The sequence below is a fragment of the Meleagris gallopavo genome, chromosome 8 (genome assembly GCF_905368555.1).
Source record: "Meleagris gallopavo chromosome 8, MGAL_WU_HG_1.1, whole genome shotgun sequence".
In the NCBI taxonomy this organism is placed as follows: domain Eukaryota; kingdom Metazoa; phylum Chordata; class Aves; order Galliformes; family Phasianidae; genus Meleagris; species Meleagris gallopavo.
The window spans coordinates 1,366,670-1,391,200 of NC_139411.1; the positions used below are offsets into that span (position 1 = coordinate 1,366,670).

Consider the following 24,531-nt stretch of genomic DNA (forward strand, 5'->3'; position numbering starts at 1 on the left):
GATTCGATTTGAAAATTGTGACACGAAGGCAGTATCACAGACTCAGAATATGAATAAGAGCATGATCAAATTGAGGTCAACACGCTGACAAGATTACACTTGATATCTCGAACATCCTCTTAACTAAAAGGAGTGTTCTCAGGTCAGGATTGCTCTTGAAAGGCACGGGAAGCAGTACCAATGGATACTGATGAAATACCAGTTGGTGAAAGGTATTTTGCTAGAATTACACTTGAATTTTCAGTTAAATGGAATATGTTTTGTAGTAGATTTACAACTTTGTTATTTCCCAGAGAAGTAGTACAACAAGAAAGCAGTCGAGGTAAGTATAAACAACTGCCACAACGAAAGTGAAAACCGCCTTGAAACAAGTAATTTGATATCTTCTACTGAGAATTTTGATTCATTTTCTTTGTTGCATCAAGCATAGAAAAGGTACTGTAACAAGTCAGAGGAACTCTATCAGTTCTGCTAATACCACATTTGCAACCTCTTCACCAGCTACCCTGCCCTTCTATTCTTGATCAGTATGCTGTATATTTGCTCAGTATGCTGAAGTATGCTGAATGGGAGTCTTAGCATGAAAAATAAAATGGGATTTCAGTTTTTTATCCATATTTGTGCTAGAAGACTGTAGTTCTGATTACACCGAGCAGACTGCCAGATATCCTCTCCCTCCTGATGTACTGAAATATTAAAATTACATCATATTTATATAAAAATAGAATATGTTATGTTCATATACAGTAAAATACCTAATTATGATGTATCGTAATATACTGTACAATTCTGTTTTTATTATGACTTTCATTTCTTTGAAAAATATAGTTTTGGCATAAGGAAATCAACCGACCTCAACTTCAACCTAAGTCTCTACAAATGCATTGTTACCCTGCCCTCATACCTGACAAAAAAAAACAAGAACAACAAAAGCAACTAACCTGCAGCAGTGAGATAGCTATGAAGACACCTGCAACAACATAGATATTTCGAGGCAACCAAGCTTCCAGAGCTACGATACAACCTTTGATGAAAATCTGATCATCCCACTGATTCTTGCTCTGAATGAGAAGAATTCAAGAAGGTTACTTTCCTGCTCAAGTTTATTTTAACAGTCAAGTCACATGTGAAGGGTTACAGTAAAATTTGTTACATAAGCAGTAATATTTGAAACCGAATTTCAGAAATACATATACATGCTCAAATTAACTCAAAGGATGTCAGGACATTAGTATCTTCCTACAAATCCTATTATTAGAATACTTCAGAATTAGTAGAACGTGCAATTCAGAATTACATTATTAGAACTAATAACAGACATTCGAAATGGAAGTCATGCTCCATTTTTAAATGGGACTTTTCCTTTAACTGTTATTTTCTTCCATTTTCTCAGCTCTGAATAGAAGAAAAACTCTGCCATTCTCTGCTAGTAGCAGGATGCAGCATTGTCTGTGCTGACTTAAGTATCAGCAATTGCCCTTTTTTATTATTATCTACGCAGAGAGCAGGATAGACAGCAAGATTACAGCACCATACCTTTTTTCTGACATCATAGCCACACTGAGTATTCACAACTTTTTGCTGAAAAACAAGGATTAAAAATGTATCAGTAGAATTCTACTTGCTTCTTCTCAAGCTAAGCTCTGTCTTAAATTTACAAAGAAATCTGAACTGCACAAAACTACTTTTAGAGAACATTTTAGTAAAAATAACATAGCAAAGCATCATAACACCAGAAATGCATAACGTCCAAGTGGACAGAAGGTAAATTGTAAAATAAGCATCCTCCACTACAATTTCCAGCTTCTCCCATTGGCTTTCATCTAGCAAGGACTACTGAACATGACATTTAACAGTTGTACTGACAGCCTTCAGATAGAACATCTGTACTTCCACAATGGATATCATTTTATCTCTTTCACATAACACCTACACACTGACATAACAAAGGTACCACACTGAGTTTTGTAGTCGAAAAAATATTCTTTACAATTCCATTATTTCATGTGGCTATCCTTGTTAGTGAATACCAGTAACAGACAGATAGCTGCAAGGTACTAGAGTGCCTTCACAGTTGATAAATCAGTCTCATATAACCCAGCTTTGAGATAAATCTACTGTAGAAAAAAAAAAAAAAATGTTCCAGTTACATCTCAAACAAACACCACTAACACCTTCCAGATTCCAATTCCACAAAACCAACCATGGTATTAAGCTCCAAAGATGCTTCTTTTATGATACTTTTGTTTTCCTTCCCTATTAGACTAATCAAACCTATTTACTACACAATTACAGAATTATTTATATAATACGTAGTGAGTTAGATCAAAATGCTCGGAGTGGAATGGCAAATTAAAGAAGTTTACATTTAACAATATCTCCTTAAATATAGCACCAGCAACAGGAAAGATCACAGTGAAATAGCACAGTTTGAATTAAAGTAAGAGAAAAGTTACCAGAGAATCTGAACTTGTAATACTTTCCTGACAAAATCTTTCTTTGGCTGACTTCAAGATGACCAGAAGCCTTAGCATAACCTACCATGGTTATCTCCTCTAGGTGAGGATTGCAGAGTTGACCTGAGCAACAATTACTACAAAGCATTAATTTGTATTTGTTTCCGCTTCTGTTGCAAGGATGAGATTCCTTGCAACAGCTTAATAAGCAGATCTAACCAGAGAGTACCTAAGAATTGCTAAAAGCCAAGTACTGACTCAGACACTTTCAACTCAGTCTGTCCATCAGCACTTCACCAGTTGCTGATAACCAAAGGCACGAGCAAAGGCAGTTACCCCTACTTGTCAGGCAGAGGGGTGCTGTACAGCAGCTCTAAGAGGGGGCATATGTGCTGCTTCAACAGTAGATGACAGAGCTTGAAATCAAGGCCTCAAGAATAAAAAAAAAGTATCAATAGCCAATGTTCACAGACTTCAATCACATAAAAACAGCTTCTGAATTCCTAGTGACAGGCAATACATTTTCAGCTGTGTAAGAGGCTGACACATCTATCCTCTAAAAACGATAGAGCAGTAACAAAAACAGAATTCAGCTATTAATAATAATTTTTTATATTTAGCAGACTTCTTTAAGCCCTATGTGTCACACCACACTCAGAAAGTACTTCCTGTCATAACTCTTCAATAGCAGAAGGATACCAAACAAGGAAACAGCTTACAGCAGGATCAGGTATACAACAGGAGAATGGAACACCACATTTCTCACGACTTTTGCTTTCACTGCTGCAGTTGAAGTATATGTTGAAATCCCAGTCGTCCGGGCCTTGGGCACCACAGCAATGGTTCTGCAAGAGATAAGCACTTCCTATGTGGGGACATTTTATAGATAATGTATTCACTGAATAGCTCTATGGAATAATATTTCCTCAACTCTCCTATGGCTGTAAGGAATCAAATGCAACACAAGAGTAAAACAAACTGAATAATAAATACAGCATCTCTATGAAACAAACAAACAAACAAAAAAAGCACCATTTGGCATAATGTTCTTGGAAGTAGATGCTAACACAACTAGAAGCATCATAAAAATTGTCGCTTAAAATGTAACCACCCAATGTAATCCACGTTACCCAAATCCAAAAGAAATATGAAAAAGAACCATTTCTTTAACTTTGTGATTTAAGTCTTCACGAATCAATCAGTTTTTCCCCCTTTGTTTACTCTGAAAAAATGGATCAAAACATCTGTGAATATACTTATTTTCTTTCAAATGAGAAAATTTTCATATCCATGTGAATTAACTGACATAGCCTTATTCATTCGAAGGTCAGTCAGCTCAATAATTAAGTTTCTTGGCCTAAACAGTGCAATATAAATTTCATAGTTACAGATCAGGGAAATCCAAACATCTCAAAGAATCCTCAAGTTCTAGAACAGGTGAAAGTTGGTTTCTCATTGAATCATGCTTTGCAGTTCACTGACCTGTGCTACAATTTGTGTACTTACAATGGTTTATTACACATTTTCCTAGTACCTCATGAAGTTTTCTACTCTCTTAGGACATCACTACCATCTCTAATGTTACTGATGTTGGAAAAGGCCAGGAGCAGCATCACCTTACAAGGTGCCCTTAGTACTAAACACCAAAGAAAGCAGTACTGAAAACCATCCAGGCAGCTTAAGTCGGAGGATTGTTTCACATACTGTGTTAACACACGAGTGAAAAAAACCAAATATGTACAGATGCTGGTAATAAACAACAGTCCATACTAGTATATAATATAAGAACATGTTTTGCTTTTAAAGTGAACTGTAAACACAGATTTTTAAGTGTGATCTTCTAAAATATGTGAGACAGACAGATAAGTGACCCTCCTTTACAAGGGAAAAAAAAAGAGAAGAAATGTTTTTACCTCTTTGTGAAGTACTTCCTCAATTTCTCTCCATACATGCAGACATAAATTAAAAAAATCAGAAAAGTCACCCTCACTGATTGTTTTTTGAGTGTGAATGCAAAATAATCGGACTGAAAGCCATCAATCCCTTATTAGCAACAGGCCTTGCAATCTCCTCTCTTAGCAACCAAGTATGTTAGTACAACAAGAGCATACAACTATTTCAGCGTCCTTGAGTACCTACAGAATAGCTTTCCACAGTTAAAAATCTTTTTTGTTTTAAGATGAGATGGTTCTCAGAAGCGATAACCAGCATGGCTTCATCAAAGGCAGGTCCTGCCTAACAAATGGTGTCACTTTTTATGATGGCATAATTGTACCAGAGAACAACAGAAGAACCACTGATGTCATCTATCTGGACTTCAGTAAGGCCTTTGACACAGTCCCCCATGATATCCTTCCCTCCAAACTGGAAAGAGACAGATTTGGTGGGTAGACTGTTAGATGGCTGAGGAACTGGTTGTAAGATTGTACCCAGCAAGCGGTGATCAATGGCTCAATGTTCAGATGGAGATCACTGAGCACGTGGCATCCCTCAGAGGTCAGTACTTGGATCAGTTATGTTGGACATCAATGACACTGACAGTGGGATCGAGTGCATCCTCAGCAAGTTTCCAGATGACACTAAGCTGTGTGTTGCAGTCAACACACGAGGGATGGGATGCCATTCAGAGAGACCTAGGCAGTTGAGCAGTGAGCCTAGATGAACCTCATGAGGCTCAACAAAAATCAAGTGCAAGGTCTTGCACCTAGGTCACAGGCAACTCCCAGTATCAGTACAGGATGATTAAGGATGGAACACAGCCCTGCTGAAAAGGGCCTGGGGGTACCTGTGAATGTTAAGCTGGACATAAGCCAGCAATGCACCCTTGTAGCCCAGAAAGCCAACTTAATCCTGGGCTGCATCAAAACAAGTGTGGTCAGCAGGTCAAGGGATGCGACCCTGCCCCTCTACCCTGCACTGGTGAGATCTCTCCTGGAGTACTGCATCCAGATGTGGAGTCCTCAGTACAGAAAAGATGTGGATCTGTAAGAGCACAGCCCACGAAAACCAATGGAGACAAGAAAGTTCGTGGAAGACCTGGTAGCAGCCTTTCAGTATTTAAAAGAGGGTTCTAAGAACGAAGAGTTCAGACTCCTTAACAGAGTCTGTTGCAATAGGACAAGGGGAAACAACTCTAAATTTAAAGAGGAGAGTTGAAAATTGGACTTAAGGAAGGAGCTTTTATAAGCTTTTATAAGCTCCTTCCTTAAGAAGAGCTAATAAGAGTTGTGAGGCACCGGAATAAGTTGCCCAGAGAGGTGGTAGAAACCCTGTCCTCAGACACATTCAAAGTCAGGCAGGGCCAGGTTCTAAGCAACCTGACTGATCTGTAGATGTGGAGTTGGACTTAATGATCTTTAAGGTTCCTTCCAACTCAAAATATTCTATGATTGTCTGAAGACAGAAGGCCCCCTAATGTAACTCCATGAAAGAATGCAGTGTCTCCTAAAGAAGTGCAAACAACTAGACACTAGTTTTACTGCACAATTATTTTTTATTTAGTTTGGATTTTTCTTGTTTTAAGATGGAGGTAGGGTTGTTTTTTGCACACTTCTAAATTGACCTGGTGCAACAGTGATCAGAACAGAGAGCAAAAGTCAAGACATTCACAATTAGAACACCACTGTATCTGAGTTATCCTGTTTAGCTTTGAAGAAGAGAAGGGTCTGGGGAGACCTCATTGTGGCCTTCCAATACTTGAAGGGAGAGTGTAAATAAGAGGGGGAATGGCTGTTTATGAGGGTGGATAGTGATAGAACAAGGGGGAATGGTCTTAAACTGAACCATGGGGAGGTTTAGATTAGATATCAGGAGGACGATTTTCACACAGAGGGTGGCGAGGCACTGGAACAAGTTGGAACCAGATGGTCATTGTGGTCCTTTTCAACCCAGGCCATTCTGTGATTCTATGATATCTAATGCTCTCAGTAAAGAAACAGCAGAACAGCACACCTGTCATATGACACTACTAGCTAAAGACCATGATCAGTCTGTAACACAGAAGAGGAAAACTTCCTTAACTACATATTCTCCCAGAAAACAAAGGAAAAGCGACAGGCAATGTACTTACAATTTTCTGTAGCGAATCAATGAGGTTCTGGAGGTCAATATCATCTCGGTAGGACTTAATGTTATTCTCAAAGAACTCCTTGACTTTGTCCCTCACCCAGTCCTGGAACAAGACAGCCAGAACTGCCACTGCCAGCTCCAACAGAAATATAAATACAATCGTTCCACAGAACTGTAGAAGAAAAAGTCACAAATTAGGAGATATTTATCCCCTTTGAATGCATCCCTATTCTATTAAGAGAAGTTAGAAGACATGTTAAAACTCTTGCTCAGTATAGATACTATAAAAAGAAGGGACTGCTAAGTGAGAATTTAATGCAAAAAAGAAAAAAAACAAAACAAAAAAAACTAGGAGTTATCTTTTCATTTGGGTTAATACGAAGTCAAAAGTAAAAATAAGCATTAATCTACAGTCATTACACACAGCAGTTGGATTATTAATATATAAGAATCTGCAAAACAGAGGGCTTTGTGAGATCTTCTCATTTTAGTTACTTTTTGCCCTGCTTAACTCTTTCTAAACTTAAATAAAGGAAACCTCAATACAAAAGCAAGTGTTTCAGATATTTTACGTTAGTCATTTAAGCCCCCAATTTTTGCCCACTAAAAACTTAAAAGAGATTAAGCTCTTAAACGATCTTGTTTGCCCAAAGCCACATCATGATCTCCTTTCAGTAACTTCCAGCTATGTTTCAGAACATCACTTCATGCTATTACATATTAAATTATGTTACAATCTGAAATAAATAAAAACATGGCTGCACTAGCAGAATGAATGAAAAAAAGCAAGAAACATTTTCTAGGGGCAGGGCTAAAATACTTCAGTTTAAATCTTTTATCCTGTCCCTTAAAGAAGTTTGTCAGGGACTGTGCTCACCATACGCAGTGTAATAAACCAAACGCCACAAATTACTTTTTTTCTTCACCCATGGATTCATACTTTCACATACATATTAATTCACACGTGTAATGATGTTACTCACAAACTTCAGAAGGCAGATGTTTTCTCTCAGAGCTCCCACACAACCAGCAAATCCCAAAGTAAACATCACGATTCCCACGACTAAGACAAGCACCACTGGATCAAGACCATGAAGACCAGTCACCTTTGTTAGGTCAGATAACACACCCTGGAAAACAGAACAACAGAAATATGACCACTACAGCCATTTTTTATTTCATGTTTGGAATTGTGATGATTCTTACGAGATTCCAAATTAATTGGTTACAAATCCTTCAGCTTGCGACCTGAGACCCACTCAGAAAGGTTTGATCACGAAAGGGTTGCTAATGAAATTAGTTTTCTTTATCCCAGCAAGTACTAATGCCAAGTCAAAGCTATAAACTCTTACTGAGCAACCTAGTGCAGCCTAAATGTTTCAGGTTACCTATGTCTACTTGCCAAACAAGCTTCCACCAGATGGTGCCAAAAGCTCAATGTTATCACTGAGTATCCACATCATTTGGAGGCAACAGAACTAATAACGTATATTAACTTGAAATATATCTATCAGAAAAAGACCAAAGTCATTAAATAACATCTATGCCACCTGAACATCGAGGTTGGAAAAAGGAAGAACACTAACCACATGAAAAGATATGGGTGATGCAAGACTCAATTTCTATGTCTAGGTTAACGTATGGTAATACAATGAATTCATCATCCTCTCAGGATTGTTTCATAGAAATGAAATTTATACCAGCTAACATGAAAATCTCATCAAATCCATATAGCACAAGACCTTCAAGTCACGTGCAAGAAAAACAAGATGAAGATGCAAGAAACAAGAGACTAACAACTGAAAGTTTTCAAGTTAACATGATTACTCTGTAGGGACATTCAGGTAGCCTTGCAGTGGCCTGAGTTTTCCCTCACAGGCTGAATATTTTAAAGAAGAAACACTTTCCCTTCAAAACAGAAAAATAATGAAAATCCCCTTTGTTTTCTTTATAAAATTATGCCCACACTAACTACATTTAGCATAAGATACTGAAGAGACTTCTAAAGGCTTACAATTTGTAGAAGTAGTCTAACAAAGCAATGCAAATTATCATGTTGCTACTCAGGTATTTGCACTAGAGGTAAGTGAGAAAAATATACGTTAAGAGAATTTGCCAAGGTATTCTCTCACTTTTTAATTGCGTACTTAGCTAACAAAAGCAGTGTCTTGGAAATAAAGCATTAAAATGTGAAGTTAACATTGAAGAACTTCATCAGCTGATGGAAAGACACTGATTAATAGTATTCTCAAGATATTCATGATATGTATTCATGATACATACGAGTTAATCTTCTTCCACAATGTGTTCCACAACAGATCTTGTCAGACCCATTAATTTGGTGATAGCAAGATAGCAGAGATGCGGTGTTCCTGTTTTGTTTCTTTTAAGATCAAAACTGACTGAAGGGACAAAAAATGTAATTGAATAGTATAAATCAGAATTGCCTTGTCACTGCTTGTCACTAAGAGCTGAAATAACCCATTAAAAAGCAGTCACAGTTTAGAGATTACCCACCATTCAATACCCATCAGTCCAATCAGTGACATTATTATCCTTACAAACTGAAGCCTCAAAGCTAACTATCATATCTGGCCTACTGGTGAACTAGAGTCCTACCTAATAATCACATCCACGCCTCAGAAGCACTTGCCTCAGACGTTACAACAAGGAAGACGTGTCAAGACTAAGTTAGCATCTTTGTGCAAGCAATAAGCTATGGAACTAATCACAATATGAACAGGATGCTGAAAGTTTCAAAGCTGTTTCTGGTTATCCACTTCCCACATCCAAACTCAAGCTTTCCTCAGACGTCTCTTGGAAGAAAACTTCCTTCCATCAAAGCAGATTGTGACAAAAAGTAGACAGGAACTAGGGTCTATTATTCACCCGAGGTTCAAAACAGTCTCTTCAAGTTCACATTTGAAATTTACAACGTTCCCTTGTTAGTGTGGAGATTCTCAGCCTAAAGAAATATGCCAAGTAAGAAATCCTGAAGGAAGTCAACAAGCAATTCAATTCAAGGGACTATCTCATCCCACCTTATTCATCTAAGGATGCTTCTGCCAGTGACCATGAAGGATGGTATTAAGACTTAACCCTCTCTCCCCACCAATCAGGAATTTAATATATCACTGACAAGTTAAGAAATGCCATTAAATTGGATTTGTTATTTGTTTGGGGAAAAAAAAAAAAAAAAAAAAAAAGGAAAATTCTTTCAATAAGCAGGTAGCTCTGCCTTCCTTTCATCCCGGCCCCAGATACAGCCTCCAGAATAAAGGATGCTGTTGGAATCATCTCCTTCCCCAGCCGCTGGCCACACAAGTGCTAATACAGCCCAGTAGGTTCATGGTTGCCTTAGACCTGAAGGTACACTGCTGATATTCAGCTGAATGACTGACAGGAAGCCAAAGTTTTAATTCCCAAACCTGCTTTCGAGGCAGCAAGCCCCCACTCAGCCTGTACTGATGTCAGAAAAACTGACATGATGGCTCAGGCTTGTTTCCAATACCTGAATCCTGTAGTCATACTCATTTTCTTTTGATAACTTTCGCAATATCTCTCAGGCTACATGTTAACATCAATCCAGCCTTTACTGATGTACATGTTATGCAACAGTTTGAAATAACAAGAACCAATTAACAAGTCATAAGTGCAGCGCAGTTAGATTAAAAAATAAAATGCTGCATTTGACTCATAAGCATGATAATGTACACCAGGGTGGGTAACATTTTTTATTTATTATTTATTTTTTACATAAGTTACTTTCAACACTTGACACAAAACACCATGCTCCTTTTGATATGTTATCAGCTCGTAGAGATACACAGCATTTACCTCCAGATAAAAAGAACACTCAGGAATCAAACTGAAGTCGTAATGGAAAAGATGATGACAAAAAAATACAACAAAAGTTAAAAAGATCGATGTACTTCATGCTGCACTAAGAGACAGGATGTTTAAAACTTTTCTGTACTATCTTTAGTTTCCCTTTGCGTTTACCACTGCAGCTTTTAGAATGATTTTCTTTTACTTCCCTTCTACTGTTCACTGAAACTTACTTGTAAACAGACAGATCCACACTGACACACGTTCACTATTGCAAAGGAACAGCACTAATATGAAAATGTCCACACAAAGCAACTGACATGAAAAAAATAACGTGCAGATTTCAAGAGCCATTCAGAAGTTTAGGAACACAGGAAAAGCTTTTAAGTTCTCAGTTGTAGAAAAGACAGTAGAAGCAGTTCAGGCAAAATTCAAGAAATAAAAGACAGGAAAAGTCAACAATTTTAGCAAGGCTTTCATTTTCAGTAATGTTAGTGTACCATAAAGGTCATTTGGCAAACTGAGCTAGTCATTTCCAACCACAGAGATCATATGTGCCTCTTCACACAACAGTTGGAAGCAGAAAAAAGCATATGAACATTACAGAAAACAAATTCAAGCTAAGTTTGACACCTTCTGAAACACACCTTCCATAAAGGATTGGAAAGAAAATTATTTTGTAGCAGGAGATAAACACCAGAACCTCACTACGTGGTCAGTTTATTGATACAAAGGCTCTATGGAAACATTAGACTATCTTGGCAACGAAAATGTACCCACTCAGTAGCACGGCTCCAGAGTGAAGGCATGTGTGCCCTGCACTGTCAATTAATATGCAGGTAAGTCTGCTAGCCACTGTCACTTTTTCCTTACTGCCTGCAGTCAATTTAAGTCATGCTTCTACAATCATTAACAATGGTGTTAACTATTCATTTCCACACCTGTATGGTCTCTTGTAAGATGTGAATTACACAGACACATGCCCAAAGCCTTCCCTCCATTGAGGAAGTTACACAGCTGAAAGAAACTTCAGCAAAACAAAAGCAAGAAAGTATTACTGAGTTGGGCTGTGCTCCCCAGTCTTCTTCCTCTATATGGAGACAGAATCATGTAACTCCACAGGAACTTAAGTGGATAACAGATGGTCTTAAAATGAAAGCACTACATAAAGATGATCTCGCAGATGCATGCTAATTTACTTTTAGAAAAAATGCTTTCAAAAGAGAAACAACCCATAGGGACTGCTCATAAAGATGAAATTTTCTTCTTAATTCTCTTAAACCCTGCTCTTACAAGTCCACAAGGAAGTCTAAACTTAAAGGTCCACGGCCTAATACCCAATAACAGGCAAGAATAAAAAGAATAAAACTCCAGCTACTTTCTATTCAGAAGATCTGAACGTGGTCCTGAATTCTGATGCTACATTTAAACCCCACTGCTTCCTGAGGAAATCAATTGTTTTACTGGGGCAGGAGAGGGCAGCCACCAAACAATGTAATACCAGTCATTTTACCCTTACCTTTTCACTCCATGCCCATAGTCCAGCTGCAAGGAATGCCATGCCAGCTAGCTAAAGTTAAAAAAAAAAAAAAAAAGAAAAAGAAAAAAAGAAAAAGAAAAACATTAGATATACTTATCAGTGAGAAAATGCATTCTCAAACACTCAGCCAGTAGCACTATGCTTGAGTAAATATTGTCTGCTGTTCAAGATAAAAGCAATGGAACATTCTTCCTCATGAGTCAAGCTCATTGTAAGAGAATCTCCACCCCTTTTATTCTACTCCATTTCTGCATTGTGAGAACTTCTTTTAGCGGTATTTAAAATTCCATTACTCATATTTGAGAAAAATATACTAGATTCCAAAAGATTTATTTCACAAGTTCACTTCCTAGTCATTACCTATTACCATCCCCAGACTGTAGCCATGCTTAACTTCTCATAACTTCAGTGGCAAGAGTCAGATGGGCTTCTTCCCCAATTAGGTACAACTTCTCTTCTAACACTTCACCTTTTCTGAAGTCCTTTGAGTTTAGCTAGTCCATCTTCTTACCTTCAATAAGCAGCAAATATAAAGGACAACAGACAAACTCCACACTAATTCTAATGCTGGCATAGTAAATATTTCTCAACTGCATTCACACAAAGTATGAGACCCTGTGTCCTTTATTTACATCCTCAGGCTGTTTACCTCCAACATCTACTTGGAATAATCAAGCTAAAATGACCTCTCTAGGCAAGGCCACTACCCCCCTGCCTCAACACATACACAAAACACTACACATACCCAATTACCCAAAATGACATTCTAGCTTGATACAGCTATGCAACACATCTACCTTAGCCACATGGAAGAGGTTGTTTCACTCCCACCCAACAAAGCCTACACGCACATTGAAAGGTAAATTCCAGCACTCCAAAACAACCCTCAAACACGGATCCTTTCTTCCAGGAAAGGCAGCACCATCCAGTAACTAATTATAGGCAATTCCCTGCAGCACAGGCAAGAAGCAAAAATGAGACTTCCTTACATTTCCAAGGAAACATGTAGATTTGATGTATTGCTGGGTTCATGGTCCCCAGGCTCTGGAATTGCACTCAGATAAAGCCAGAAGAGCTATAAGTGTCACTCACACCATCCTATCTAAATTACCTACATAAAGAAAGAGCTGTGTCCATGCATGCAGCGTGTCATATGTTGGCACTAAAGAAGAGAGGTGAACTAAACAAATCCACTCCTAATACAGGAAGATACTAATCCAGTACAGGAGGAGTTACAAATAAGCAAAGAAGCACTAAGCAGGTTACATTTCCTTATGTTGTTTAACAGGTGTCCATTGCAGACTGGCTGTCCTTCATTATAATTACTGTCCTAATTAAACTCGACTAGATCCCTACATATTTTAAAGTATATTCTAATTAGCTTGCCTTATTATCTTTCAACATGAACACTGCTCTTATTTCTTGATACAGTATGCTCAGTTCCACAAATCACTATTTCTGTAAAATTATTTGTGAGCACCTATGCAAACTAGTTGCAAGAAAAGTTGAGTTTACCAGCAAAAAAAAAAAAAAAAACAAAAAAACAAAACAACCTTAGCCTTAGCAGACTCTAAATAGATCTAGAACTTACCCCAACTTAGACTTAAGCAACTCAGAATTTTCACTAGCAGTGGCCAAAGTACAGAAAGCAAATTAAGCCAAGAGCAGTCAATTATCACAATTTTGCTTGAGAAACAAAAGTATCAGATTTAGGGCCCAGTTTCCAAGCCTGTCCAGGTCCCTTTGGATGCTACCCCTTCCTTCTATGGGGTCAAGTGCATCCTCAGTTGGTGTCGCTCACAAACTCAGGGAGGTGCACTCAATCTCTTATGCTATTTCACTGATAAAGAAGTTGAAAAGCATTGGTTCCAAGACAGACCAGTTCCCAAGCACAAACGACAGCTTAGCATAAGCAGTGCCTGCCCCAAAGCAGTGGGACTCCTCAGATTATGCTATGAGGACTGCCCTATGAACTGAGTACACAGCACTGGCTTGTTTTCCCTATCCAGGCTGTAGCAAAACATAGCTCCTGCCATTTTCCCTATCCAGGCTGTAGCAAAACTTTTACATGCAAAGTGACTGGGTCAGCCTGCCTCAAGCTCTGATAAGAAGTACTGGGAACCTATTCCCAATGAATTCAGTTTCAATATCACACAAAACATTACTCTCAAGGAAAACAATTTCCACACCCTGGTAACTATTTGACATCATAGTTCTACCCATACTGGAGCAATCAGTAGCTAACAGTCTTTCCTTCCTATCCTTCTCTCTTTCCTGACTTTTCCTGTTGGGGTCAGGAAACAGCCTAGTGGTGGATTCTTTCCTGTTTCTGGCACAGCCTTGCTGTTTCAGGAGTTCCTGGAATGCAACCTAAGTTGCAAAAGCTAAGTCCAACACTAATCTAGTCCTCTTACTTCTCAAAAATGAGCTTGGAAGAGTATTCCAGAGCATAAGAGAAATTTTGCCCTTCACCATAATGTTCAAGGCAAAATCACTGGACTCCTACAGTAGGAGTTTAAACTTTTCTTGCCCCCATCACTAAAAACACTTAAGAAGCACATTCGAACAAAGCTAACAGAATTACAAGACAAAAATCAAGATGACAGCAGCTAAAAGCTATTTTATTCTCTCCTATCGATTTGGGATAGGTTTTGGCAGACAACACAAGCAATCCTTCACTGAAATAGGCACATCCTTGCTGCAGTGTAACTCTTGGACTACCTCGAAGGCTTCAACTGGAGACAGAACAGAAGACAAAGTAGATGGGTGACTGTTATTCCATACGCTTCATAAACCAAAAGCTGAAGGCTCAGATCAGAGCAGCACTCTACAAGACAGGGCACCATCAAGCTCCACCCACCTGCTGACTCCTCTGGGGCTTTCACAACATGATTAATCCGATTGCAGAATGAATCAGCATAGCAAGATGCCAGAACCAAGCCCTTCCTCTGATGTTACTGCAACTTCTTTATTTCATTACACCAGATGAAGCTATCAGAGTGGGGGGATAAGAGAGGTAGACTCAAAAAACAGCTCTGAAAGTCAACACAAGGTCCAGTCTTGCTGTATAGGTGATTACATTCCTGAGCACTCATTGCACAGCTCTGTCCTGATGGTTTCATTACTGCCTCCTCTCTGCTCAATCAGTGAGTATACCTGGAAAAGCTTGATCTTAACTAGCATGCTTAAAAGTTAAGAAAACAAAGGAGACGCATATTAAAATTGTGCCTAAGACAAGCCTTCCTATGACCCCCGCCCCATTTCTTACAAGGAAAAGTCAAGCACAAAGAACAGAAAAATGACTCTGCAAGTTAGTCATACACAACTCAAGGTTAGCAGAACTGAGGCTTCAACTGTCGTCTATGTGAAAAAACTTCCAAAGACTGCAGATCTACCGATTTCTAGAAGTTGCCTAAGCTGTGAGACTGCAACGGAACTGTATTTTCCTCCTTTAAGTTCAATATTTTGCTCCACTCCAATTTATACTAACTGAATGTATAACATGAGAACCTGACAACGTACTGAGGAGTTTGTGTATTTTGTAAGACACTGTAAGACACTATATATTTTTAAGTTTTTAAGTCGATTACCTTTAAAGCTACAACAGGAAGGTCAACAAGTAACTGCAACTTTATTAAGTATAACAGAAGAACAAAAGCAACTTCTATTTATTTACATGCAAATTATCTGGCTCGTGAATAAACTGCCATCATTTGAGACATAGGTGAGCTATCATCATACTCCAGGAAAAGCTAAAATTGGCCCAAGTCAGTCACACTGCTGAGATGCCATCCCTCATACCCACTACAGTAGCAACCCTCATTCTGAGGAAATCTCACAGGGAACTGAAAGAATTTAAAAATAATACATTTGGGGTGCGGAGGGAGGGAGGGGAGCAAAGGGCTACATTTAGCTGAGATCGATTTCCAAACTCATTTTCTTGCACAGACAGTTGTAAGACCTGAAAGAAAGCATTAACTGTCTGGCAGAGGAGAAGCAGCAGAACCATCTCTTTCTGTCACAGCTCAATGGATTCAGCAGAGCTCCTGGGCACAGCTCTGCACCCCATGCAGCTATGCTGCTTACATATCTGGCATCACCTAACAGCCCTGCTGCTGTTGGAGTATTCACATTTCTGATTCCAGCAAGCAGATTTGTCCTGCAAACTAGGAAATGAGAATAGCAATGCCTCCTTAAATGCTGATTTTTCAAGACAAAATTACCTCTCCCTTCTGGTTTTATAGCACCTCCAGTTCTGCTAAGGAATCTATCTTTACTTTGTTATACACAGCACTGATTTGTTCAACTGAAAAAATATTAGACCAGTCACTTCAACCAGCTTGATGCATCACAGACTTTGGAACCACTAAGCCAGCTAAAAGTCACTCATTTGCTTATTTGCTTACAGGAGCACCTACCCTCCCACTCAACTTTTTTTTTTTTTTTTTTTTTACATATCCTGTTCTACAACCAAAGCTGCTTTACCAAAAGAGTTGTAATTATACCACATAAACATAGTAACTTCTCAGCAGAAGCCTCAGACCATTTACTGAGTGAGCTACCATGACTTAATACTTACTCAGAAAACCAGCTCTCAGTCAAAAAACTCAGCTGAAACCTACAAATTTATTTTAAGTTTTCATCAATATTTCCAAACGTCTAACGGAAAAAAGAAATTTTTGGACTTTCATCAATAACTACAAAAGATTATAATGAAGATCTGTAATTGAGAAGTAACAACTATTCAAGAATTAAAAGAAAATAGAGGGGGGAAAAAAAATGAATTAACGTGAAAAAGCAGAAACAAAATTACTGATAGTCTTCCCAAGATACGAAACAGTATTCATTTTGCATAGGTTGCTTACCTAACAAGCAGTACTTTGTGATGCATTCACCAGAAAGGAAGACATCTAGCACAGTCCTAACCTTCAGGAGTAACAACAAGCAAAAATTCTGTTCATTTCTCACATACACCCCATGCTATCTGCTTTGGAGCGTCCACTCAGTAATGATTTCCCTGAAAATCAGAGCTATGAAGAACACAGCCAAATATGACTCCTTAACACACACTACATCCCCTCACAAGTACATAGGAGTTGTACTACAGAGAAAAGGAAAAAACAAGTACAGAGCCACCCAAGGACCTGAGTTATGACGCATGGCAATCGTAACCATTTTAAATGGCAACCCATAATGCTAGGGGAGGGAGAAAATATCACTGATGTTCAACCAACTCTGGCTGTATAGCAATACTGTGGCCAGTTAACCTGCCCTGGAGAAATACATCTGCACAAACATACACCTTCTTTCTGCCCTGTTAGATACACAAGTCCCTGCTGCTTAAAGCTACAGAATCAGGCTAAAACAGCACACCAGTAAGCCGGAGGTAGTGACAGCAGCAAAAGACTCTGTAGTATTTAACAACATCCAGATATTTCTATCTCAGTTTTCCTCAGCTCTCTAACAATTTCAGGCTGGCTGAGGACAGCAGAAAAGCAGCTCACAAGCAGCTCTCCTTTTTAAGCAGTGGTCCCCTACACAAAGCATCTTGCTTTGAACAGAAGATTAAGCCAGATGATTTCCGTAAGATCCCTCAGAACTACCTTTTTCTATCATTCTCTCTAAACTTAATTTTGCCCATCACTCATGCATTTTCCAACGAGATTATTCTCTATCCTGTACACTGCAAAAGCAGCCAAAAGACATAGGAATGCTAATCCAGTTTATCAGAACTTTATGTAGAGTTAATCAAGCAAAATACCAAGTCATTATTGACAAACACCATCAAGATCCTACAGCTTGCAGCTTATGTTCAGACTTAAATTTATTTTGGCTGAAGTTAATACAAATTTAGTTTATAATTATCTAGACCTTAAACTTGACAGTCTAGGAAGATGAGGTGGTTTAATGAATAGTGACAATAAACAAAAAGAACACAGTCTTCACAGAACTTTGACAGTCAGGATCAAGAAAATTAACTTGTACTTTCAACTTGCACGAGTTGTTTCAACAGCATACTATTCTTTCATTATTACCATCTGACCCTTCCGACTTTGGAAAAAAAAAAAAAAGCCTGAAGTATTTCAAAGAAGCCATCCATACTATACGTGCATTTCAACTCTGAATCACAACATAAATCCAAGTTCCTAGCATTGTGCCATCAAGTTAATGCATATGCTCTTCATCATCACTACCTACACCTTTCCACAAATTCAATTTCCATTACGTCAGATGTGAACTCCTTATGTTTGACCCGTAAGTCCTAGGAAGAATTATCAGCTTCAACTGATCAGTACCTTTGCCTTCATCTCCATATTAATTATTTCCAGTGCAATGCTATGCATTTACCTTTGAATAGCCATCTTTCCCGAGGTAGTCAGGTGCTTCAGTCATCTTGATCAACCTAATCATTTAAATCCACATCTGACATTGCACTCTCTTCAAATTAAGCAAAGTAAACATACGCCTACTTTCAAGTCCCTAACTATTTCAAGACCTGTATAGGCAATTTTGTTGCCCTTGGAGCAAAGCCTTAAAGACTTTGACTATACTGTAATTCTTAACAAAACTACAGTGTAACACCAGCTGTTGACACATTTCTGCTGCAATTATCACAGAATAGCCCCAGTTGGAAGGGACCTCAAGGATCATGAAGCTCCAACCCCCCCTGCCACAGGCACGGCCATCAACTTCCACATTTAATACTAGACAAGGTTGCCCAAGGCCCCATCCAACCTGGCCTTGAACACCTCCAGGGATGGATGGGGCAATTCCTCAACATGCAGTACATACTGCAGCAATGCTCCAACAATAAGGTCAAGGAATATCTGAAAGGATGTATTTGAAGACAATTTAAAAGGGAAGCAACCTAACATACCACTTTGGTGCACTTAAAGGCAAATGTAATATTTCCCCATACAGAACCAGTGTTTAATGTCTCCATCATTCAAAGACTTCATCAGCAACAGCTGAAACTATTTTCCTTCAACAAAAACTTAAAGCAGCTCTTTCCCTTTTGCACTGAAAAAATAAGTTCTCTGCTTCACTCATTTACCTTCACTCACAAGGTAGGATAGGATGAAGGGGCAAGGAAGAGAAAGACGGGGGAGTTACTATCCAGATCTTTTTCTAGAGTAATTAATCCTGTTTAAGGGATGCACTTACAGGACATACACTACAGATCATATTCCTGGTTTCAATTAATGATGGTAGTCCGCTCTCAAACAAACGTGGAGAAGTTGAAATAAAATGCACTCCCAAACTATTCCAATTCCTGCATTTTGTACTCACCCAGAAGACAATGTTGTAGCTGAAGAGCAGATATTTGTACCAACAGCTGACTTCTGCATTAGAATACCGATAATAGTGCATCTTCTGTCACACGGCGCCTGCAGAGAAGAAATAAAAGTAAACAGTGAAAGATAGTTAAGAATAAAAGATACTATTCCCTGTTCTTTCACTCTGTTAAGAACAAACTATGGCAACCTGTACCATACATTGTTTAGAAACTTAGAAACTTGTGCTTCCCTCGAGCCTTCTAAGTATTTCTTGCTTAATAACCTTATCTTCTTTAAGCACGCTAACGTGGCAACAGGAAGAAACATCCAAAAAGGAAACTGGCTAAACAACCAGCCTAATATCGGCATCAGCAACTTCACATTCATCAACCTTATCACTCTATGGACAGCCACGAGGACTTCTGCAGAAATCTAAACACACACCAACACCCCAGCAAACAAGACGTTCCAAGTGCCTATACTGCTACGTGCAACAGGCACTCGTAATTAGATTTCTCAGTACTTAAATGTATCTTTACCAAAACAGCATGCTGTAAGAGGATTTATTTTTAAGAATAAAAGCAACATGTGCTCCACAGAGTTCTGCTTTCATGCTTCCTAACGTACACTGCAGAGATAAGGTTGTTGCTCAGATTCTTCAGAGCAATTAGGTTTTTCAGAGCATTGTAAGTAACCCACCTAAGCAGACAGGCAGTGTATAGAAAAACGTAGGGCAAGCTCTTAATGTGAAAGCTAAAGCTGTCAAGACAAAGCATGCACCACCCACCCAAGTTTCAGAGGACTGACTGCATAGCAAGTACTGCCTACAACAGACAGCAAGCAGCAGCTTCAGATTTCAGTCCTCCACGCACTGTTTTCTTCCCATAAGATGTTTGGGAAGTGCTTGCAAGAGAAGCAATTAGAGAGTTTTCCCAACATCCCTTAAGAAACAGACTTCAAGGACAATGTTGACCTGGGCATTCACAGGTTAGCTATAGCTGTGAGAACAGAAATGTACTTCATTTAGATGGCAATCTGCAATTGGGTATATAAAAACTCCACTGAAAGAGAAAGGACAGAATTACAGACAGACATTTTCAGCCCAAGAGACTTCAGACAGAGATCTCAAGTAGGTTTCAGTTTTGCTTCTTGAGATCTCCCTGTGCCAGCTTAGCTCCCCCTCAGCAGACTGGGCCCCTCCAAGGTGCAGACACATACACATCCTCACCAGTTCCAATGAGCAAACTGATTTGCAGCCTAACCAAATGGAGATACTTTTCAGAAATGCAGAAACAGTGCAGAAAAAAATCTAAAGAAACACTTACATAATAGAATACTCCATAACTTTAGTGAAGTATGGAAAAATATAGGAAAGCCATGTGACTTGGTACACCAAGTATGATTTAAATACTTAAAATTTCAGTTTCTTCCAAGCTAATATGAATGGCACGTACAAAAGGAGGAGTTATCAGACCTTGGTGACATTTAATAACTATTTAATGACCAATGCCATTGGTCAAAAAAAGCATAGATGATGTTCACTGCTACCAGAGCTGTGCTGCACTGAGCCACAGTGCTGGTTGGTCAGGACTTAGCTTTCTGCCATCCAACGAGCTCAGCAGATAGAAGCAAGCCAGCATGCGCAACATTTCAGGTATGAGATGCTCACAGACTTAAATTCTATGTTTATGACAATAGTTCTGTCTTGAGAAAGCTACAGAGCTTCTGTATCAGTACCTTACACCTTTCTGTAAGATCAAACGGATACCATTGAATCCCAATTCCTACCTCTTCCCTAAATCAACGCTGCATTCACAGTATCAGTCAGCCCCCTCATCCTATCAATGGTGGAAGATGCGAGCAAACAGATGCCTATGTTCCACATGCTATCACACCCAGAGACTCCAAAAATTCTTCTGGACAGTTAACAGCCACACCTTCAAAAGCCTGCTATCAGTTTTGCTACCCTTAGTAAGATACCAGAGGTGCAAATACAGAAGAGGAAGGGCGTTTTGTTATCACCGTGTTTGGACACCATGACGTAAAGGACTACTTGATGAAGCCTATTAACCAGAAAGCTTGCTTGAAAGCTACTAGGAGAAACTGAGAAAACTGACATGAAATGGAGTGAATTTAAGTCAAAACGGAAACATTTCTCCCTTCAGCAGCTCCTGAAGAGACACTGACTGCACACCAAGAGCTATTTCGCTGGTTGTGGAGAAACAACAGAGTCAGCAGGAAGATTAGAGGAGCTATTGTGCATTCTTATAGAAAGAAAAACAGCAAGATTTATCATGCTGGAGTCTGGAAATTCATCACTAACACCTGAGCCGGGTATTTCCACAGCACACAAGTTTTATCTCATTTACTTTTAACCAAATACTGAAAACAAGTTTTGCCTTCTGAAGTTCATCCTATAGCTAGTTTTAATGCTCACACAAACACCACGTCACACCAAGTATGCATAACCTTTCTGTTTTAACAATGGAAGTTATACTTCACTGCAGTATGGGCAGTTACTGGCAACAACTTCTTTAGAAGTAATCCAAGCATTCACGTAAGCTGAGTTTTGCAATATGTGCTCCCAAGACTCAGACAGTTCTGCTTCCTCATGCCCTGCTTCAGCTTTACTGACTGACATTTTCAACCCACCCAGTTGCACAGACCACATTTAGCAATCTTACAGTTACAAGACAAAGTGAAGTAAATAGGTTTGAATACCGATTTTACTGACATATTTTTCTAAACCTGCAGCTAAAGAAGGAACAAACGTTTCATTTTCCCAGCTTGAACTCATTTAAAGTGCATATAGCTAAGTCTCTAGCTCCAAGTGGCAATTTACATTTCAACAACCAAGGTTCATGCAGTTGTCCAAGTCAGCAAGTCTGCTGAGTCTGGGGAGGGAAAAGAACCTAGGAAACAGCAGTCAGCATCTCAATGTGCTGCACCATGGCTGGACTACAGCAAGACAACAACTGCCAGTACAAACAAGTTCATCTGTTGCAGGCACACCAAGGCCTCCGTTGCTGTTTGTCTTCCCTCCCCTATGAAAATGAGTATCTTGCAAGAGACAGAATCTGCAACTTTAAGCTGCACGTAGTACAATTAAGATATGTTGCTTTTGCTGCTGCAATTACAAGAGGTGGCTGCAGGGGACATTCAGCTAGCAAAGTGTCTCACACATATCATAAAAGCTGGGATTTGCTAGACAGACCTCAAAAATACAGTCTGAGGCAGAAAGGAAACCCAACAATTTCAAGAACCAAAACACAGAGTCTGAAGTCCTCCTTTTTGTTGGACTGCCCTCTCTGACACCAGGCGTTCAAAAGCTCAGCAATTATTCATATTTCAACTTCAAAGAAAGTAGTAATTAGGAACAACAGCACCAGAAGTGTCCTTACTGATAAGCATGGTAAGTCATGGTAAGTCATCATTTTAACCAACAGCTCAAAATTTCTCCTCACTTCCCCATACAACTGGCAGGATGACCCTGCCAGTATTTCCACAGGACTGCTGCAGGATGAAAAAGTGTTTTAAAGATTGCAAATGGCAGGAGGGCAGTACTACCAGCACAGGTTCTTCATTGCAAGCAGCTGTCCTACAACAGCACAGGGCTCCTGAGACAAACGCTACCTTCTGAAATTCCTGTCTATAGAGAGCATATTTGACCTACTGCCTTTGTTTATCCCCACTGCCATCCTTTTGGCTCCTCTCAACAGACCACCAAGTGCCACGTGGAGCAGTACAGTCACTACCGAAGCAGGATTCACATTCTGACGTACTAAATCTGAAGTGTAGATATATCTGGCTGTTTTTTTCCACAACCCTACAAATAAACAGAGCAGGCAGCCCACTCAAAGCGGCACAGCCACCTTCCTCATGTTTATACTAACAGCAGCCTTGTTTCCTAACATAGGAAGCATCTGATATCAGTCTAAAGGTCTGCTTTGTCAGTACTTTGTGTAATTTACATCACAGGCTACACAACTAGAGTTAAACAGTACTACAAAACACTTGGAAGCCCATAGTAGCATGTAGGCAGCACTGATTAGTAACTTTCTCTACTGTGTTTCTTACTAAGCAAGTCACGTCGTCTCAGCTGACAGTCATCTCCCACTCACAACAAAACCCATTTCTGAAAATTAAACAGAGCACAGCTGCTTGGGTAGAAATTATAACATTGTTTAGAGACTTCGTGAGGAAAACATGTTGTTCAAGAGACTGCTGCCATTTCAAAAGCATTTCCACACCTACCAATTTCAATTTTACATCCCCAAAGCAACAGCAGTGATACTCAGTCTGCAGGTTAACTGTTGTAAAAACAGCCACGATTTATTAATCGTATCTGGATATGCAAGGAAATCCTCAAAGATAAGATGTCAATCTAGAACTGGAACAACAGGAACACACTTCTCTGAATCCAAGCCTGCAAACATCAAGCAGCATTGGCATTACTGAGAGGACCGAGGCCACACTCACATTTCACAGTTCATGCCAGCGTTACCACTGCATTAAGTCCAATCCTCTCGTCCTGTCCCCTCCTAAAATCCACAGCCATTCATCAGCATATGGGAACAATCATACACTGAACCATTAAGCATATACTCAAATCAATCCTGCAATCTATTGTGAAACACGCTAAGAAAGCAGCATTAAGTCTTCCCATTCATCTTGCCAGAGGCACGCTAAGGGCAGCAGTGGATGCAGCCATGTGGTGGCAGGAGGGCAAGGCTGGGAGGCCAGAAGCTGTGCCAGCTTCCCCAGGGTGCTCAAGGAAGCGTGGTAACACTGTGATGTCTGCCTACACCAGCATTTAGACAGAATGTTAACATGCTGAAAAGGACAATGCAAGGGGACGGGGGGGGCAGAATTAAGACAAAAAAAACAAAAAAAACAGTAAGCCAGTGGCTGTTCCTCCCCATCAATCATCAATACAAAGCATTAAGTCCATGTAAAGATGGTGAAGCAAATGAACAGAGACAAGACACAAGAACAGAGCACAGAGGAGTGAGGAGAACTTGGCATTACAATAAGAGATGCACTGGGGCCTACTGCTTTGTTTGCACCTGCCACTCTGCTATCAACATCAACTGCATACCAAAAACATCAGCTGACTGATCTAAAATGCTGTCACTAGAAATAAAAAAGCATCGTTCTTTTGGAGGAGCTCAATCAATAGTGTTCAGGGTTCTCTGTTTGTTTTGTGTGTCAAACAGACAGACATATTCCTGACCTGTATTTTCTTAGCTCCAGCTCAGAGGTTCTTAGTTGTTGTCATTTCAGAAGGCACTAAAGGGCTTAGCAGCATTTAGGCTGCTCTCTCCACGCTGAAGAGATAAGCTGACAACAGTCATAACGTTCA

General features: G+C 39.4%; 1 protein-coding gene across 2 annotated transcripts in view; it reads right to left on the reverse strand.

The window, feature by feature from the left end:
- TSPAN14 (tetraspanin 14) overlaps positions 1–24,531 on the reverse strand; it is a 39,249-nt gene that overhangs the window by 4,600 nt on the left and 10,118 nt on the right. Inside the window, exons 2-8 of one of the 2 annotated variants that reach the window (XM_003207782.5) lie at positions 19,183–19,280; positions 11,872–11,922; positions 7,508–7,654; positions 6,526–6,696; positions 3,176–3,301; positions 1,537–1,581; positions 942–1,061 (exon numbers count right to left, since the gene is read on the reverse strand). In XM_003207782.5, the coding sequence (XP_003207830.1) occupies positions 942–1,061; positions 1,537–1,581; positions 3,176–3,301; positions 6,526–6,696; positions 7,508–7,654; positions 11,872–11,922; positions 19,183–19,263 (741 nt within the window). In that variant the 5' untranslated portion in view covers positions 19,264–19,280. The remainder of the gene's footprint in view (positions 1–941; positions 1,062–1,536; positions 1,582–3,175; positions 3,302–6,525; positions 6,697–7,507; positions 7,655–11,871; positions 11,923–19,182; positions 19,281–24,531) is intronic. The other variant, XM_010714112.4, reaches the window with a different exon arrangement.